The sequence below is a fragment of the Mesitornis unicolor genome, unplaced genomic scaffold (assembly GCF_000695765.1).
Source record: "Mesitornis unicolor isolate BGI_N332 unplaced genomic scaffold, ASM69576v1 scaffold19039, whole genome shotgun sequence".
NCBI classification, from domain to species: Eukaryota; Metazoa; Chordata; class Aves; order Mesitornithiformes; family Mesitornithidae; genus Mesitornis; species Mesitornis unicolor.
The window spans coordinates 8,857-26,744 of NW_010206765.1; the positions used below are offsets into that span (position 1 = coordinate 8,857).

Consider the following 17,888-nt stretch of genomic DNA (forward strand, 5'->3'; position numbering starts at 1 on the left):
CATGTGTGGCCAGTCGGCCACGGTGACAGTGCAAGCGGACGAGGTACACGTAGCGGACAGCGTAATGGAGAAAGTTACTGTCTGAGCAAATCTACCTCTCCAGCCACTCATGAACAGCGTGGTGTGGCCGGCTGGATCGGCAACCTGGCGTGAGCAGGCTGGCCTTTAAAGACCACACTCTTCTCTCTAGAAAACTCATTTCTGAAAGATTTTTTTTTTGATACTGTGACAGCATTTGCCTACTCCTCAGCCTTTTCCAAAAATTTGAATAATAGCGAGACTGTGAAAACCTCATCTGGAAAACAACCACCCCATCGAACTGCAGCCTCCCAGCTGGGAGCCACATTTGGCTTAAGGAAGCTTTGACTTTGCCAGACTGGAACCTCCACCATGTGGATTACGGTGATCTCGTCATCTCTCTGGAGATGCATCTAAAGCAGGTGCTGCAACGAGATTTGCTGGTGGTTCCTTCTCCCTGTGCCTCCCTACCTCTTGTTTGAAAAAACGAGATGAGCCCTCATTTGGTTTATTTAATTGCCTTGAAAAACTCAAGACAAGTTCTTAGTTTGCCATTGGAAGGACTTTTTTTTCTCCTGTGTTCCCTCTGTGCTGGGCAAATTTGGAACACATCGGAGCTTCTGCACTGGAATAGAAGTGAAAAAAATAACATGTTGTCGAATAAAATGCGGTGGAAGCATGAGCACGCCTGGTGGTGCTGCTTGATTCCCAGGGCAGCACTGGCAAAGTGGTGCGGCTGTCAGGAGTCGGTGCAGCTACAACGCAGCTGTGGTTACACACACATCTTTACTCTCCATCTCTGTTGGAGGCTGGCTGGGATGTGCGTGTTTTGCGGGGGAAGTGCGGGCTCGTGCTGTGGCGTGACTTGTGGTGGCCATCTGGCCCAAATCAGATCTGATCAAACCCAAAGGGAGAGCCTATCAAGAGAGTGCTGGCCTCTCGTTGCCATTTAGTAGCTATGAATTAAGGAAGTGCTGAGCATTAGGGAGTTACTTGCTTTGTTCACTGCAACAAAATAATCTAATTATTAATGTAGTCATTTAATAATTTAGTAATTAGTGCCCCAGGCTGGAGGAGTCTCAGTAGACACACACCCGTCTGGTTAACTGAAGCTTACTTGTCCTGGCTGGTTATTCGCTCCAGCTTAGTGTTGGTGGGTGAGGAGGATCATTGTTGTACTCCAAGAGGGGCCACCTCTGCATCACAGCGACCCAACCCAGCTTCGTACATGGAGACAATTCTATCCAGAGTTGCAGGAAAGTAATCCTAGAGAAAAACATGATGGGAAACACCAAAGTCTTACACTGGTGGTTTCTGACAAGTCCACTCCTTCTTCCCTGTGTTTTAAAGGTGGTGTTCCATTACGCTCCATGTGTTATGAGGAGATGGAAGCTGCCTTACCATCTCTTACAGCATTTACTGCGACTGCTGAGATCTCCCCTCAGCAGTGCCTGTCAGCGGGATTTGCCTGCAGCAGCAGCTGTGGAGGGGCAGCAGGTGGGACCTTTCTGGAGGGCAGCGATGGGTCTGCAGCACAGGTTGGTGGCAGCTGATGGCTGTGGCTTTCTGGCCGTTTACTGGAGAAATGATTCCTCTAATGCAGAGCTTAGTGGGCAAGACAGGCAGTGCTGCCACTGTGCCCATCGCTGGCAGGGGGGAATCAGCGTTGGCCTCCTCTGACGGAAACAGCTTTCTAAGGAAAAGCTAGGCATGAATGAAGCAGGAGGGAAACAGAGATCACTCATGAAAAGCCCCTGGGAAAGAAGGAACAGGCAATTCTCTACATTCCCATAGCAAAATGCTCGTGCTTCCTGCTTCCCAGAGTAATACTTTAGAGTTTGTAGTAGTTTCTTCTCACATGGTTAAATTACGATTGCCTGTTTTCTAAAGCTTAAAGACAACGTAAAGACAGGCTTAACTGAGCCTGCAGCAATGCAGCCAATGTACAGGGTTTCTTGCCTTTGTCACTCATTAAGGTTCTGGCTGAATGGAAGAGCGCAGCACATCCAACACCTCGTGCTGCTGCTGGGCCACAGCGCCCGCTGCTTTCCAGCGACCTGCCCCAGCAGCACCTTTGAGCGGGCACAAAGCTTTCGGCCCAGCGGCACCGCAGCGGAGCTCGGTGTGCGCAGCAGATCCATGAGCTGGTTGTTCGGCCACTGCAGCTGGGGAAGGAAGGGCAGCAAGTGCTGCTGCTGCTTCAATCCAAACCCTCCTCGGTGCTGGAGTCTCCGGGCAGAGGTGCTGTTCTCTGAGAAGGCTGCAGAGTCACAGCGCAGTGAATCTGAGGATCCAGTCGCTCCTCAAATAAATGAAGACAAGACGGCAGCATCTTGCATTACAACACAGTGAAGGTTGGTGCTGAAGTGGCATCTTTGGGTGCTAAAGCTGCATCTTCCACGCCAACCATGGCTTTCAGTTGGAAAATACTCCTGTTTGTTCACCCCTTGGCTCACCTTGCGTTCTCTGCAGAGAACTGTCCTGGCACGGCCCTGCCGACTGGAGCAGCCGTGCTCTGTGGGGGTTCAGGGACAAGTCTGGCTGCAGGAAGAGGTAAACTGAGACACCAGGTACCTGGGCCTGCCAGGTCTCCTGCTTGGGTAGGTGACTGGGCAGCAACTTACACAGAGTCCTCCAATGTCCTCACTACATAGCTTGGTACAGCTGAGTACAGCTGAGCCTTGGTTACTGTCTGAATTTTGGCTTCACTGCACCTTTTAAGGGAAAAAAAAATTGGAAGAGAGTGGGACAACTTTGCTAAATGAAAAAATTGTAGGCTTGACTTATTTGTAATTAAAGCTCCCAGGGAGCCTCCCATTAGAGCCCTGGTGTCTGGGGCAGCTGCGCCCCAACACAGGCAAACTACAGAACTCAAATATTTACGATATGATCACTGTGGGAATTTACTATGTTTAATTTTTGATGGTAAGTTGATTGAGCAATTGTTATTTTTTAGTCAAAGAAAAGCTTTAGACCTCCCTGCAGTCTATTTTTTTAACTTTTATTTCTAAGTAAACAAATTACCCCTTGGAAAGCAACAGGCCTACCAAAAAAAGCATCACTCAGAGATCACTGTTTCGAGCAATAATAATTTGTCTTCCTCCTGAGCCCCAGACAACAGCATTGGCTGCTCCCTCTGGCCACCCTTGGTGTCACTGCACTCACATTTACCAAAAAGTAGAAGAAAGGGGTTTTTTTCCCTGCAGGCTGGAGATGGTTGCTGGTGGGAATTAAACAGCTTGGTAAGGAATTCTGAAGAATGAGCAGTAAAATCGCTGTACCTTTGGCTGGATAAATCTAGATTTACAGCTAGGCAGGGAATGAATTACTTGGAGGAACAAATTACTGCACTTGTCCGTTCCTGCAGCTCTGAGACACTTGAGGTGTCCTGGCGTGCGTCAGCAGGGCTCGACTTTGTGTTCATGAGCTTGGTTTGTCCTCACGCTTTAAATCACGTGGAACTGGGGAAGCTGAGCCATTGCCAGGCTGGGCTGCAGTGAAGGGGGGCTGTGCATCAGCCACCCCCTTCACAAATGCTTCTTTAGATGCAGCTGGGAGGATTCTGCAACTCAGAGCCAGAGTGCAAGCTTCACAGCTCCCCTGCCCTTCCTGGGTCATGGTGGGGACATGGGGTGGTTTACCTTGAGAGAGGTACTCCTTACAGTGAGGAGAAACCCGAGCCAGACCAAACACCTACATCCAAAGCAAGAGCTGCTCTGAGAACCACTCCTGCCAGCTTGTGGCATCTCTTGCCACTTATGTCAAGCAGCAAGTGTTAAAAAAGTGGCTACGCCTGCAGTTTGCAGCGAGGAGAGTATGTGAGCTGTATCCACCAGTATTCACCTGGAAGTCCCTGCCACAAAGGGCTGGGACCCAGCGTCCTTCAGCTGCCCTCGCTCCTCCTGCCCTTCTCCCCAACAAAGACAGCAGACCTTCGGCAGAAATAGATCTTTAATGAACTATACAAAAAAATACCCTGGTCGTTCTTTTCCCTCCACCAGTTCCAGTGGGCTCAGCAGAAGAGGTGCAAGACTTTGCGGAAGAAGTTCCTGAACTCCGCATTGAAAACCGTATAAATGACGGGGTTGAGAGCACTGTTGACGTAACCCAGCCAAGTGACAGTGCTGGTGACTTGAGTGGGAATGGTGCAGGACTTGCAGAGAGCCCTGGTAATGTGGACCACAAAAAAAGGTGTCCAGCAGAAGAGGAAAGCACCTGCCAGAAGGACATTAAAGAGAGAAAGTGATGTGAATGTTAAAAAAGGGTTTAATTTAACAAACGCAGCCTAAGCCAAACACGAATGGAGACAGCTCAGAACGCTTAGGGAAAAAGCAGCAGATGTGCTGACGTGCAGAGCTAGGCTTATACCCAGACAAGAAATTTAGGATGTCCGTCTCATCCTAAGCATTAATGAAAAGTCTAAGTTACGGATCATTTTGGATTCACATTTAAGATACCAGGAGCCACAGGTTTACCTTGAAGAAAGGCTAGATTAGAAACACTGTACGTACGGCCCTTTCCAAGGATGGTGTTTGCTGGCACTACTCCAGCTTAGAGGGATGCCAGAATGCTCACTGGATAAACATCCTCTCACGACAGGAGAGGATATGGTGGGTCTTGAGCCACAACCAGGCTGTTCCACAGGAACCAGGGCGGGATGGGTGTTAAAACTCGAGTCCTCTATAGACACGGCATGGGAGAGGTGGAACAAGAGGGAGGTGGCTTTATCTCACCCTCACCTCCTCCAGCAAGGTGAAAACACGGTTCTCAGAGTGACAGCTCTCATCGCTGCCCAAGCAGCTGGGCCTGGGCAGTTCAGCTCCTGGTAGGGGAGTTGGCAAAGCGCACATTCACTTTGCCAGGTTCAAACGAGTCCTGCTAGCCTGAATCCTGCTGTAGGCCCAACACTCCAGAATCCTTCCCTGGCCATCACCGACTGCTACTCACCAACAACGACAGGCAGCACCCGCATGGCCTTGCGCTCCCGGCCGTTGATCTTGGCGCGCTTCCGACTGTGTCCTGGGTGTGGGTACTTGAGATGAGGGTACGAGACAGTCTGGATGCCATTGTTCATCACATAGTCCCCAGGGTGGTCAGAGCGGGCGTAAGGGTTGAACTCCTCTGGCTCCAGCCTGGTCTGCTCTCTCTCAAGAAAGGTTGAGGGCTGATACAGCTTCCTGTTGGCCCCGTAGATGCTGCCCCTCAGCTTGGCCTTCCTGGCTTCTTCCCAACGCTTGAGTCCTTGGAACATGGCGCAGTAGAGCACCAGCATGACGGGGCAAGGGATGAAGAAGGAGCAGATGGAGGAGTACACGATGTAGTTGTCATCCTCCAGCTGACACAAGCTGGGGTCCCGGTTTGGGACGTTGTTGAGGCCAAATATGACTGGGGATGCTACAGCAAAGGCGAATATCCAGGTGGTAGATATGAGGATCAACTGCCGCAGGTCGATTTGTCGCCGGTTGTAGTTCAGTGGGATTGAAACAGCGATAAACCTGCCAATACAGACCTCAGGTGAGTCAGTCCTAGTATGGTGGTGTCACCACTGGGGAGGGTTGTGACACCACTTGGGAGGGTGGTGACATAAGCGAGTGGTCCCAAAGCTGCTTGTCGCTGTCCTTCCCCTCTATTAATTTACTTACAGAGCCAAGGCCTGGGCTACAACCAGTCTCCCCCTTCAGAAGAGCACTCAAAGGGACAACTCTGGCCTCATCACACAACTGTGCTCTCAGCTTGGCCACCATAAGGGGCCACAAAGCTGGCGACGGGGGGAGGATGGTAGGGCAGAACACCCTCCTTCAAGGAGAACAGGGTCTGGCCTCCCTGTATGGGACCCTTGCAAGGGTGTACATGGGAGCTGCTCAATGCCAGGACACACCGCTCCCTCCTCTGGCATGAAGAGGAAGAAGGCACTTACCGATCCACGCTGATAGCACAGAGGTTGAAGATGGAGGCTGTGCACAGCATCACATCCATGGTCATCAGGGCATCGCACAGCACCATGCTGAGGGACCACACACCTCCCTGGAACTGAAAAGATCCCTGGGGTCAGCACATGCCACAAAACAACTCCGTGCCTGGGCACCTCACCCATTCACACTTTCCTCGAAACAGGCATCCTGGAGTTGAGCAGTCCTGCCTATGGCATGACACTGTCCTTCCAGCAAAGCAGTGGCACACAGGAACAAGCCCCATGCGAGAGCTCACAGCTTGCTTAGCGCTGCACGGTTCTGGCCTGGCTGGAGAATTGAGCCCACAGACCATCAGCAAGACCAAACAAGTCGAGCAGGGCAGAACAGCGGACGCAGGGCAGCGCGTTGCCTTGGCTTAGTGCGGAGTGACAGCCAGCAGACCCCCCAGAAACACCCAGACTCATCAAACTCACCACCCCAGAATCTCCCCATAACACAGGGCTAAGCGTTCGCTGCGCAGCATCACCAGCTGCGGGGCACTGAGGAAGCAGGGAGAGGCTCTTCAACAAGTGACAGGACACAAAGCTCCTCTTCCATTGTCCATGTCCAAAGTGCTCCAATGTCCTGTTTGCAGACGGTGTGAGTAGTTTCTGTGTCACACAACCGTTTCATTCTGTCACACTAAACACAAGTCCCTTGAGGCTGTGTTCAAGCTACTCAGATACAATCTCTTGCTTTCTACAGTTGCAGGCACCGAGGGCAAAGCAGAAGTGCTGCCAGCGAGAGGATGTGACCAGACATGTGTCACCGGTCCATATTACTTCGAAGTGTTGCCTCTTCTTTACAAAAGGTAGCAGTTAAAAAATCTACTCTGCTGCGTCCCAAATAATCCTCAGGGAAAAAAAACCCAAAACAGCAAAGCCAAAAAACGCCCAAGAGTTTGCGGTGTCTTGGTACCAGCTTGTAGAACAGGACTGTTTGTGCATCAGTGTGTCATGAACCTGGATAAAATGGAACTGGAAGGACAAGCTCAAGGAGCACAGAAATAAGTCAGGATTCATTAAACCCTTCTCAGGCACTTGGCACCAAAGACTTGTCCAAAGCATCCAAAGCTGATGCACTGAATGTCAGCTTCCTTTCCTCACACCAGGACACCTGCCTCTAGGAGGAGACCACATACAGAATTCTTATAAAAATTCTGATTTTAGTACAACAAGAGAGGATGCATTTTTGGTTTTCCCTGACAGTAAAAGAGGCGCTCAAAACTCTGCTCAGCACAAGCCAAAGCCCTCCACTCTACTTGAGCAGTTGAGAGGACGAAAGGCTCCCTCATTCCCCCATATCGAACTCTCATAAAGCTCCATCAGCCCACACCACCCAGAAGCCAAACCACTGCGTGTGGTCTGCAAGCACCGACGCCAAATTAAAATCTTGTAAAAACCACTCGGTTCCAGACACAACAAATCGAGCCTCTTGTATCTGTTATTACAATGCCTCGGGCCTGTGTGCAGTTCCTGTAAGGAGCAGGGCATGGAGGTAGTGCCAGCAGGGAAAAAGGCGAGGATATATCTGGCAAGAACTAAGATGAGCTCAGTAAGAACTACACGAGCTCTCCTGAGGCAGGTCTGAGCTGTCAGAAGGTCTTTTTTTCCTTTTTTTTGAATGAAGCATGTATTTCAGTTGTCAGGCAAAGAATCTTCCTCGCTGGAGATTCAGACAAATCGTATTTTGCGATAGGCTGTTCCTCCTAAGCATCACCCTGTTTCACCCCTGCTGTGGCTGAAGCAGGAACTAAAGGTACTTCCAGATGTAAAGCTGTGCTCACACTGTGGCTGGCACATCCAGTCCCGGAGCAGTGGAGCACCTTAGAGCAGCGCTAAGGGATTCAGATGTTCACAGGGAGCTACTCGCAGCTACTCACACTGTCCCCACAGGCACCCTGAGCCTTTCTGGTTTCAGCTGGGTCATTTCTCAGCTATGCTCCTTCACAGTCACAGTAACCCAGAGGCTTGTGGTCACCCTCTGAACAGGCCCACAGCAGAATTTAAGGAGTTGAGCTGCTGCAAAAACCCGCGCTGGCTCTCAGGAGTGCCTCTGCCTGGGGCCCAGCTCATGGCCGCTGCCGTGCCCTGTCCCCTCCGTGCAGCACCACTTGCATCAGCACCACCCCAGCACCACTTTTTGGAGATTGTCTATATAATGTCTATATTATAGATCCTATATTATGGTAATATGTAGTAAAATACATAAACCATACATATTTCTTCTATAATATGTATTCATCTTTATGAAATAGGATATTACACATGTGTATATGAAACTGCTCGCAGACAGAGAGAAATGCCTAGCCTGGCAAGCCTTCACCTGCCTGCAGAGCAGCCAGGGGCTGCACTTGTCCCCTGGGCAGACGCCACTGCCAAGGCGAGGAGCACAAGCCCACCACTGTGTTCCTGGCTCAGCCCCATGATAAGCACTTTGGTACTAGAGAAAAAATGCCCAATGTGCGGAGGCAGTTGTTACGAAATGAGAGTGGGAAGCCAAAAAAAGCAATTCAGCATCTCAGGAGAGCAAGCGAAGTGCCTGGCACCCAGCGTGGGGACAGTGGAGGAGTGGGGAGAGGAGTTAAACCCATGCGCCAGTGCAGCGAGGAGCAATGGGATAAAGCCAAGAAGAGAAAGAATAATTAGACCGCTGCTGTATTTAGTTGTGAATTAGGACAGGTAAGGGCTTTAGTTTAGTCTAAGTAACCCAAAAGAAACCCACCCAGAGAAGCAGGTGTCACCTCCCAGCACTTAACACGTGGGTAACATGACCAAGCCTGAGGAGCAAACTGGAGGCGCGTCCTCCCAGGAGATGCCTGCGCTGCAGGAGCGGTGCAGCTATGCCCGCCCAGCCTTGTGCAGCACTGCTCGCCACGGCACGCAGCCAGGGTACTGCTGGGGCAAGCCTGGCATTTCCCCTTCTGCTCAACTGCTGCTCTCCAGTCTCTCTCCAAAGCAAACCTACCGTAACAGTCAGCCAGTGCTGACACAGTCTAACTTGGCTAGCCCTGTGCGTGGTTCAGGAGGAGGGTATCGATTTATTCATGTAGAGATGCTACACAATAGGTTCTGGTTTTATTCATCCCAGCTCACAAAACGGAGCTACGTGGGTAACGCTCTCCACATAACACCGGGCAGGTGCAGAAACCCCTGCCCCTGCCAGGAACATGGAGCAGGCAGCTCTGTGGAGATTAATATCAGGCAGTAATGATGTTACACATGGGATTATGATTAGTGGCGCTGTAAAGCCAAAGTAGACTCTGAAGAAACTGTTTGGCTATTTTTATAGTCATCTCCTTGAGAGGTAGCTCGAACCCCAAGAGGAGGGCTGGATTTAGACCTGAATGTTTCATTCAGCCTCTTCTCTAGCACAGATCAGCCACCCCAAATTGAATTTAGGGGCTGAATCGGAACAACCAACCCTCCAATTTTTGCCAAGCTCACTGGGATCCTGACAAGTTCAGTTCAGATTATGAGAGAGAAAATTTGATTCTGAGCCACAGTTTTCAAAATGCGTTTTGTGATTTTTGGGGAACCAATTGATTCTGAAAAAGACAAGAGCTCTCAGGCTGCAGCACCTTCAGAGGACACAGCCTTTGCAGGGAGATTCAAGTTGGGCACTCAGAAAACGCTAAAACTCCTTCCCTTTCCCCACCAACGCTCCAAGACTCTTACTCTGGGGAAAGTGCTGGGAGAGGACTTCCTGTTATATCATGTTTCTCTCCTGGTCATCTTAGCAAAATGTGCCAAGCAAGTCTCTGATGGGTGAGTGACTTTGGATTAGAGGCATAGCTGGCTTTGCTGGGTCATGTGATTCAGTGGTCCCCTACTTACAGGAGGTTGCAGATTAGCCTGTCAAGGTACACAGCGTAAAGCTTTAGGGATCATGAACAGCTCAAGCCGCCTTTAAGAAGTGCTCCAGAGCAACTCCACTTTCATTGGTTTTTTTTTGCGAGGTCCACCTACAACTACCTCAAGGGAGGTTGCAGAGAGGTGGGTGCTGGTCTCTTCTCCCAGGTGATGGGGGATAGAACAAGGGGAAACGGCACCAAGCTGTGCCAAGGGAGGTTCAGGTTAGAGATAAGGAGGAAGTTCTTTGCTGAGAGGGTCGTCAGAAGCTGGAACAGGCTGCCCAGGGAGGTGGTGGAGTCACCATCCCTGGATGTGTTTAAGGAGCGGGTAGATGAGGTACTTAAGGATATGGTTTAGGGGGTAGACAGGAACGGTTGGACGTGATGATCTCAGAGGGCTTTTCCAACCGAGCGATTCTGTGATTCTGTGTGTGTTTTTCTCCAGCTACGCACAGTCAGGAATGCTGCTGCTCAGAGGACACAGACAGACAGTTGTACAGCAAAACTGATGCTCTACAGGCAAGCTGCCTCCCTTAACAAAATAAGACAAAGCTGCAAATATAACCCTACAAGCCAGCCTACCTGCTACATCTTTTCCAAGACTGGTGGTGTGCTCTGCACAGCTCTGGCAAGAATATATGCCGAGCCTTAAATGGGTGAGGACTGGCATATTCACCACCACAGCATCACTTCTTGGATGTAGACAGAAAATTATATGAGCAGGGACGGTCATGCTCTGCCCTTACTCAACGCTTCGTGCCAGGCAAGGAGGGTTTATAGGAAGATGATCATAATCACTGCTCTGGATCCAAGCCAAACCCCTTTCAAAGCAATATTCCAAGTGCAGACTGGCTACTGGTTTAGCTGACCAAGGTTGGCAATGCCAGTAAATCCACATGCAGCCACTGTGGTCTCTTACAAGATACCAATATCTCTCTACAAATGACGCTTGGGTTCTGGACCAACCACTGTGTGCAGTGGAGGAACAAATGTCTCTGCTTCTTACAAAGAATACAAAGAGGTTATGGAAAAGGTTGTATAGGATAGTGGATGGTAGGAGGCAGGCTCAACTTCTCAACCCCCCTTGCAGGCTGCCTTCCTAGCTCAGGTCATTTTGACGTCCCTATTTCTAAGCACAGCTGATTTGTAAGAAAAAAACCTGCCTTCTTTCAAACAAACCTGAGGCCAGAAGAGCTCTCCCACCACCAGTGCATCTGAGGGCATGTGCCAGGACAGGGCCAAAGCACCTCTTGTCTCAGTTCTACCACACGCTTCTGCACAGCAGTTTCATGCCTGCCTTTCTTGCCAGTCCTGCGAACAGGCTCACTAAGAGCACACCAAGTGATCACAGAATCACACAGAATCACAGGTTGGAAAAGACCTTTAAGATCATCAGGTCCAACGGTCATCCAGCTCTACCATGCCCACTTCTAAACCATGCTCCTGAGCACCACATCGACAGCTTTTAAATACCTCCAAGGATGGTGGCTCCACCACTTCCCAGAATCACAGAATATGAGGAGTTGGAAGGGACCTCGAAAGCTCATCCAGTCCAACCCCCTTGCCAGAGCAGGATCACCAGACCAGGTCACACAGGAACGCGTCCAGGTGGGTTTTGAATGTCTGCAGAGAAGGAGACTCCACAACCTCTCTGGGCAGACTTCATCAAAGATCCTTTGGTCTTTGGTGATGATGGCATCTAAAATAAGATACCCAGGCAACAGCAGCCTGAAAGTGCACTAGGAGATGCCTAGCTGAATTTCCGAACAAATACCTGCCTGCCCTCAGTGAGGCCATGGCTTAAGTACAGGTAATGGAGAGACTAAGTGTGCTAACCCCAAGAGCCCAGGCCTGCTGAGAAGGCCATGCCTCCAATCAGAAGAGTAATAATACTTGCAAGTGGGCAAAGTCCAGCATCAGAGTCAAAGAATTGTTCAAATACCCACAAGAAGCTGACTCTGGGCCTTTCTTCATGAGCCGTAATGACTGCTGCATCCTCCAGAAGACAAAGTGCAGCCTGCAAGGGGAGAGGAAGGAGAGGGAGTGGGACACAAGACAAAGGTGGCCTCATGCCTGCTCTTAATGTCCTTTCTTGATTTAAATCATTGAAGTCAAGGCTTTCCAAAATAAGGAGCAAGTCTGATCATCTACCTGAAGCATGAGACACATCCCCCCCATTATTGGTGACTGAAAATAAAATCCTTAGCACTGGTTTATAATTGCTGGCCTGTATCACCTCCCCAGTATTTTGTGCAGAGACTGTGTGGCTCAGACATCAGTCAGGCCTAGGAGAACATATATTCCCACTAAAGCTGTAAGATTCCAGGAAAGATTTGAATACTGCTGCAAAAAAGGATGACATGCGCTCACAGAAAGCTACGGAAAATTTGGAGGGTAGAGGTCTGATCTCTCATCGGAGGAGCTGTATCACAGGCACACATACACAGGAGATGCTACAAGAAAAAAGAGAACTTTTGATACCAGTGGTACACGGACATCCTGAAAGTTTTACAGAGAACGGCATCACCCTTACCAAGAAAACAGCTTGTGTAATTAGCACTGGCTGCTCCATCACTCTGAGGATCTGCGAGGCAGAGTGCCTGCTTGGAAAGACCCATCTTCCCTGACCTTTAGAAGGAGCTGGGTTCATAGGCAGAGCTGCTAAAACTGTTTCCTGTTTTCCCTAATCAAGTACACAGATCTTAGTGGCAAAGATGTTTACATAACCATGCCTCACAGGGCTCCTGCCAGCAGCTTCCTGGATCAGACCTTTTTCACAGCTCAGGCACTTGGCGTGGATTAAGGAGAGGGGATGATCAGAGGCACGGCGCGCAGAGCAAGGCAGGTAAGAGGTCTGCTCTATAGCAGAGTGCGAGAGTGGAAGTTGTTCAGCCTGGTGCTTGTTTTAGTTGCTGGGAATCCCTTCCAGTTAATGAAGACTATGCAAGCTGCTGCTGTGGCTCCTGCCGTTGTCTTTGGGCAAGCGAAGCGGTTAAACACAAAGACAAGCCTTTGTAGCCATGTAGCTCCCTCACTGCAGACTTCCAGCAGGCAAAGATGCTAAGAGCCTGGCAATATTTTGCAGTACCCACACAGCACCTCATAGCTCGGCTTTCTTACGTGTCCTCCCTGCCTCACGGGAGTGATAACCCCTACTTCCAGTGCTATCAATACTCTGGTATCTTCTCCTGGTCCCTCTTCACCTAAGAGCAGGGCTATCATGAACACCTGGGAGAGGCCTAGACCACCTCCTTCCCCCTTGCTTCCCACCATCCTCGCTGTACTGGCACTGGATTGATTGCTAGGAAAGCACTTCACACACTCATCAGAAAGACAAAGCCACTGCAGAAGAACAGTCTGCCTTCCCCATGGATTTTACCTCTCCCTGTCATACTAAGACCTGAGATTCCTAAGCAAGTTGGAACATAAAGGTCTTCTGCATACTGGGGGAGTTTGCTGCGTGGTAGTTAAGAACTGGCAAACACTAGCACGTGCCTTTGTTCTGTGTTTGAACAAGTTCAGTGGAAAGTGCTGGGCACATCTGCATCACCACGCTGTGATTTGGCATCTATATAATCATATACCATGTATCATATTGGCTACATACACACTGATACCTGCACATTGGTTCAGTCACCCCTGGGTAGCAGCTAACAAGACAAATGGCAAAGAGCACTAATGCACCTTCATCCAAACCAGCACTCCAAACAGAACTGGGAACGATCAGGGTACAGAAGGTCATCCAATTTTATTTTTTTTAAAGATGGTGTATTTCTGCAGAAGAGGAACTGACTGTAAACACTGCCCTGTCAGGAATTCACTTCACGTCCGCAGTCTTAGGAGCTTGTTTAGTTTGAAAACAGATGCTTTAAGCCAGTGTAAAGATGATGTTTCTGCCCTTTCCATCCATAGGGTGCTTCTTGGTTACAGCAGGTTGTGGAGGATCAGAACTCATGAATGACAGCAACATCTGGATTTATGGAAGACCAGCTTCATCACATCACTTTCTCATTAAGAACCCAAAAGTTAACCTGAACTGCTAAGGTAGGTAAATTCGACAGGACAAATTATTAAGGAAAGAAACACAGGCTGAAGAACTCCCAACAATGCAGAGTGAACACTAGAGAGATATTTAGGACAGGGCAGGACTTGGGGGAAAATGTTCATCTCACACATAGAAGGCTGGTCTGTGGGGAGAAAAGGTCTACAGGCTCTCCTGCATGCCTGGAGAGAGCCACACAGCTCCAGTTCAGTGGGAGACACTGATTTCCTACACCACTGGCCTATTTCTAAAGAAAGTTTGCTCAGCCAAGGACTGTCCATAGTTATATTAGTTGAGGGAGCCTACTGCAATGGGACTGCAACTGGCCAGGAGTAACAGACACCAATCTCCTGCTCACCATCAGAAAGCCACTGTGCCACCGTGGTGCTTCTCCTGTAAGCCGCACGTGTGAGAACAGGACTGGAGGAGGTTTGCATTACTTCCTTGCCCTTGTGCCAAGCTCTGCTTCCAGTCAAGACTGAAGTGATTGTGAAATGGTACGGAAAAGAAACAGTCGTGACCACGCACACCAATTTCCCCCTTGTCTAGCACCTGCTTTCAGCAATCCTCCAACCCTGCAGGTACAAACAAGGGATATCCAGAGAGAACTGACACACAGTTTGGCTTCCTACAGCCACACAATTTGGCTTCCTACAGCCAAGACCTCAGAATCCTCACCATCCATTAAGAGTTGAGCTGCGACAAAAAGTTCCGCTGGCTCTTTCAAAAGTACAGAAGGAGAGCATGTGTCAACAACTGCTGCTCACACATCAGAGTAAGCTTTCTTAACAGCTAGAAGTAACAGTCAAGATCAAGGCCTCTCCCAGTGTGCTCAGGCTTCTGTGAACAGCAGCAAAGGAACATCCCACATCTCACAGGAAGGAACCTCATGCCCACTGAAGCTTGTGGGAGATCTGTTGTTTTGTGGGGATGTCACCTCAAAAGTTTAAATCCCTCCAGCTGTCTTCTAAAGCCCTGACTGGGAGGGAGGTTTCCAAAAACCTAACGCAAGAAGCCACCTCACAGGAAAAAAAAGCACAAGATGACCAAGCTTCTACTGCTGAATTAAGGAAGCGAGCAGAGTTTATTGTTCTGTTTGTGCTGAACAAGAAACAAAAATCACTCTCTCAGCCAGTTTTCAAAAGTCCACCTTTGCTCTGTCAGGAGCTGTGCTAAAGTTAAAAAAAACCAACCAACCAACCAAAAACCCCACACCAAGAATAAAGGTTGAAGTGAACATTTGGGACTGTCCATGCCATATTTTCAGCAGCTAAATGCAATCGTACAGAAGGGAAGTTGAAATCAAGCTAAAAAAATTATGTCCCCTGGTACTGACTCAATGGCTACTCTCACTTTTCCCTAGCATATTTCAGAACAAAATGAGCTTCAAGTCCTGCACCAAATATATGAGATTATTAAAAATGTACACGGGCACGATGACTCCACAGAGAAACTTCCAGTCATTAAACGGATACTGCTTCAACACTGAAACAGCCAAAGCTGCCCAACACTGCAAATCCCCATTGCCTGCTTGAGGAGACTGATTGCTGCACAGAGCTGCCTTTCTCTCCCTGCCTGCACGGCACCTTCCACACCCACTCTGTGTGTGACCACTGAGTGGGAAGAGTGTAAATCTTAGGGTCTCTTACACCTCTGAAAGCCTGTCTTGCTGCAGGAGCTGCAGAAGTCGGAGGGGAAGACAATTCTGTCGTATGCCACCTTCATTCCCTGTTATTTAACATCTTGGGTGCAGAGCCATGGAAGAATTGCACCACATAACTGATGTTTATAAACAGGTACGGAAGTGAACACACAATGCATCATCACAGCTAAGGCACAGGCTGGACAGCCCAGGTTTTTAAAGCTCACACAGGGCTGAACACCCATTGCCTGAACATCCAGAATTTGTGGTACTCAAGGAAAGCCCCCCAACACTCATGCCCAATTTGAAGCACTTTCAGAGGTACCCCGGAGTATGTTAACCCATATTTTACCTATGACAGCAAAACTCAAGCCTGCAGGCTAGAGGAAACCACAGTGGTGTGCCCACAGAATTGAGAACTGGAGGCACGGAGAGAAAACAGAAAGAGCCAGAAAAATAAAAGGGAATCCCAATTAGCAAAAAGTAGCTGTGAAGAATGATGAAGACAGAGGCTTTCTAATCACCAAAACTGAGTAAAGGAGGGAAAAGCAAAAGCAAACAGCAGGTGGGGGGGGGGGATGGTGGCAGGGAGCAGGGCTCCTATCAGTGCACTAAAAAGAAAGAAGGGAAAATAAGGGAATCTAGTGCTCTCATTTTCTTATGAGTCCCCAGATGAACCTGTCCTTCCAGGATACCTCTGTCTCCAGAGAGGTCAGAACGTCCTGCAAAATCCTAGGACGAGGTACAGAGGCTAAAAGAACCCTAAGCTCTAATCCGCAGCCTGCCTTACTTAAGAAAGTATAGGCCCATCCCAGTCAGACGCTGAACAGGGAGAGAAGGGGAAATGCTAAGGCCTGAACACTGCTGACACGCTCTTGTGTTAACCTTCAGGGATGGGCACACCGTTAGGGGACAGCCCCCTTCACTCTCTGAGGAAGCACTTAAACCACCACCTTACAAATCATGTGGCCATCAGAAAATGCAAGGTTTGTCTGATACCCACATGCCCTTCCCCAGTCCCCAGACTGCAACTGGCTGGGGCTGCTCACTGTGCACAAGGCTGCATCCTAGCTCTCCCCACATCTGGAAAGAAGAGGGCTCCACACCATCAGCTTCCACAAGGGCAGGTGCAAAAAACCTGCTATTTTGGCCTATGGGTGCTTTCATCCACTGGAGCAGGGGAAGAGCCACTGACTCTAGTGACCTCCACACGCCAGTCCAACAAATCCCCCCACAATCTCAAGGCATTGTCAATCCCCTGATAGCAAACATTTAACTCCGTTACAGAGAGGCAGAGAGGCAAAACCACTCAACCTCAGGAGCTCCTGTTTTTCCTTCCCTCAGCTGTCACGGTCCCAGACATGAACAGGTTTTGGAAGTAAACAGAAAGCCTGACCCGAAGTCACCCAAGGAGGCTCTCCGCAAGCTCCACTGCACACAGGGTCACGCCTGTGTGAACCAGACAACCTGCCATGAGCCCTGAAGCAAGTCCACAAAAGCCACCTTGGTGTAGGGTGACAAAATCCTATACAGTTCCCTAAAAAGTCAGCTGCCCCTACAGACTTGACATGGAAACCTGTTTCCTGGCTAAGGAGCTGCCTTATCACCAAAACCTGCTCACCTCATGCCAACAGAGCACAGCACAGGAGCTCGCTATCCCTTCTAACCATCTGCTGATGGCAACCTGGGAAGTGTGCAACGCAAGTGCTCCCCAGAGCTGCTGACCCAGCCCGGGGCAGACACCCCGGTGCATCTCCCTTCAATGCCTTTGTAGCTCGGCAGTCTCTCGGAGAAGGAGTGAACCCATGAACTTGCACTAAACCGGCTGCCGCTCCCATCTCTCGTGGTAGCAGCAATGCCATGGGAGACTTAGGAGGGAAAAGCAGTAGCGGTTTGAAAGCGGTACCAGCATCGGAGCAGGAGGGCAGGGGCTGTCCCGAGGGGGCGGGCAGCGGCGAACTCCGGAACCGAAGAGATGGAGAGGAGGATGGGGAACAAACCTTTAACCCCCGATAACTTGGTCTCTTGACGATCCCGCCCTGCAGCCCTGCAACTTTCAGGATCCCCAGGCACAAAAGCCACAACCCCCAGTCCCACCAGTGCCCCCGCAGCCTCACCTCGGAGTAGACGTAGAGAGGCAGGACGAGGAGGGCGAGCAGCAGATCGGCGACGGCGAGGCTCACGATGAAGTAGTTGGTGGTGGTCTTCAGCGCCCGCTCCGTGCAGACGCTGAGGCACACCAGCCCGTTGCCACCCACGATGAGCATGATGAGGACGATGCCCAGCACCAGGGCGGCGATGTTGTGGCCGCCGGGCGGTGGCGGCGGTGGCGGCGGCAGCGCGGTGCCTGTGCAGGGCGCGGTGCCGTTGCAAGGCGCGGCC

General features: G+C 50.0%; 1 protein-coding gene across 1 annotated transcript; it reads right to left on the minus strand.

The window, feature by feature from the left end:
• Positions 1-3,754: 3,754 nt before the first annotated feature.
• DRD4 (dopamine receptor D4) lies at positions 3,755-17,881 on the minus strand (the record flags this gene model as incomplete). The annotated part of the gene is made up of 4 exons (XM_010191899.1): positions 3,755-4,233; positions 4,966-5,513; positions 5,936-6,048; positions 17,624-17,881. Coding segments are annotated over 4 exons (1,122 nt in total), but the record flags the coding sequence as incomplete, so codon positions are not given.
• Between the last annotated feature and the right edge of the window lie 7 nt (positions 17,882-17,888).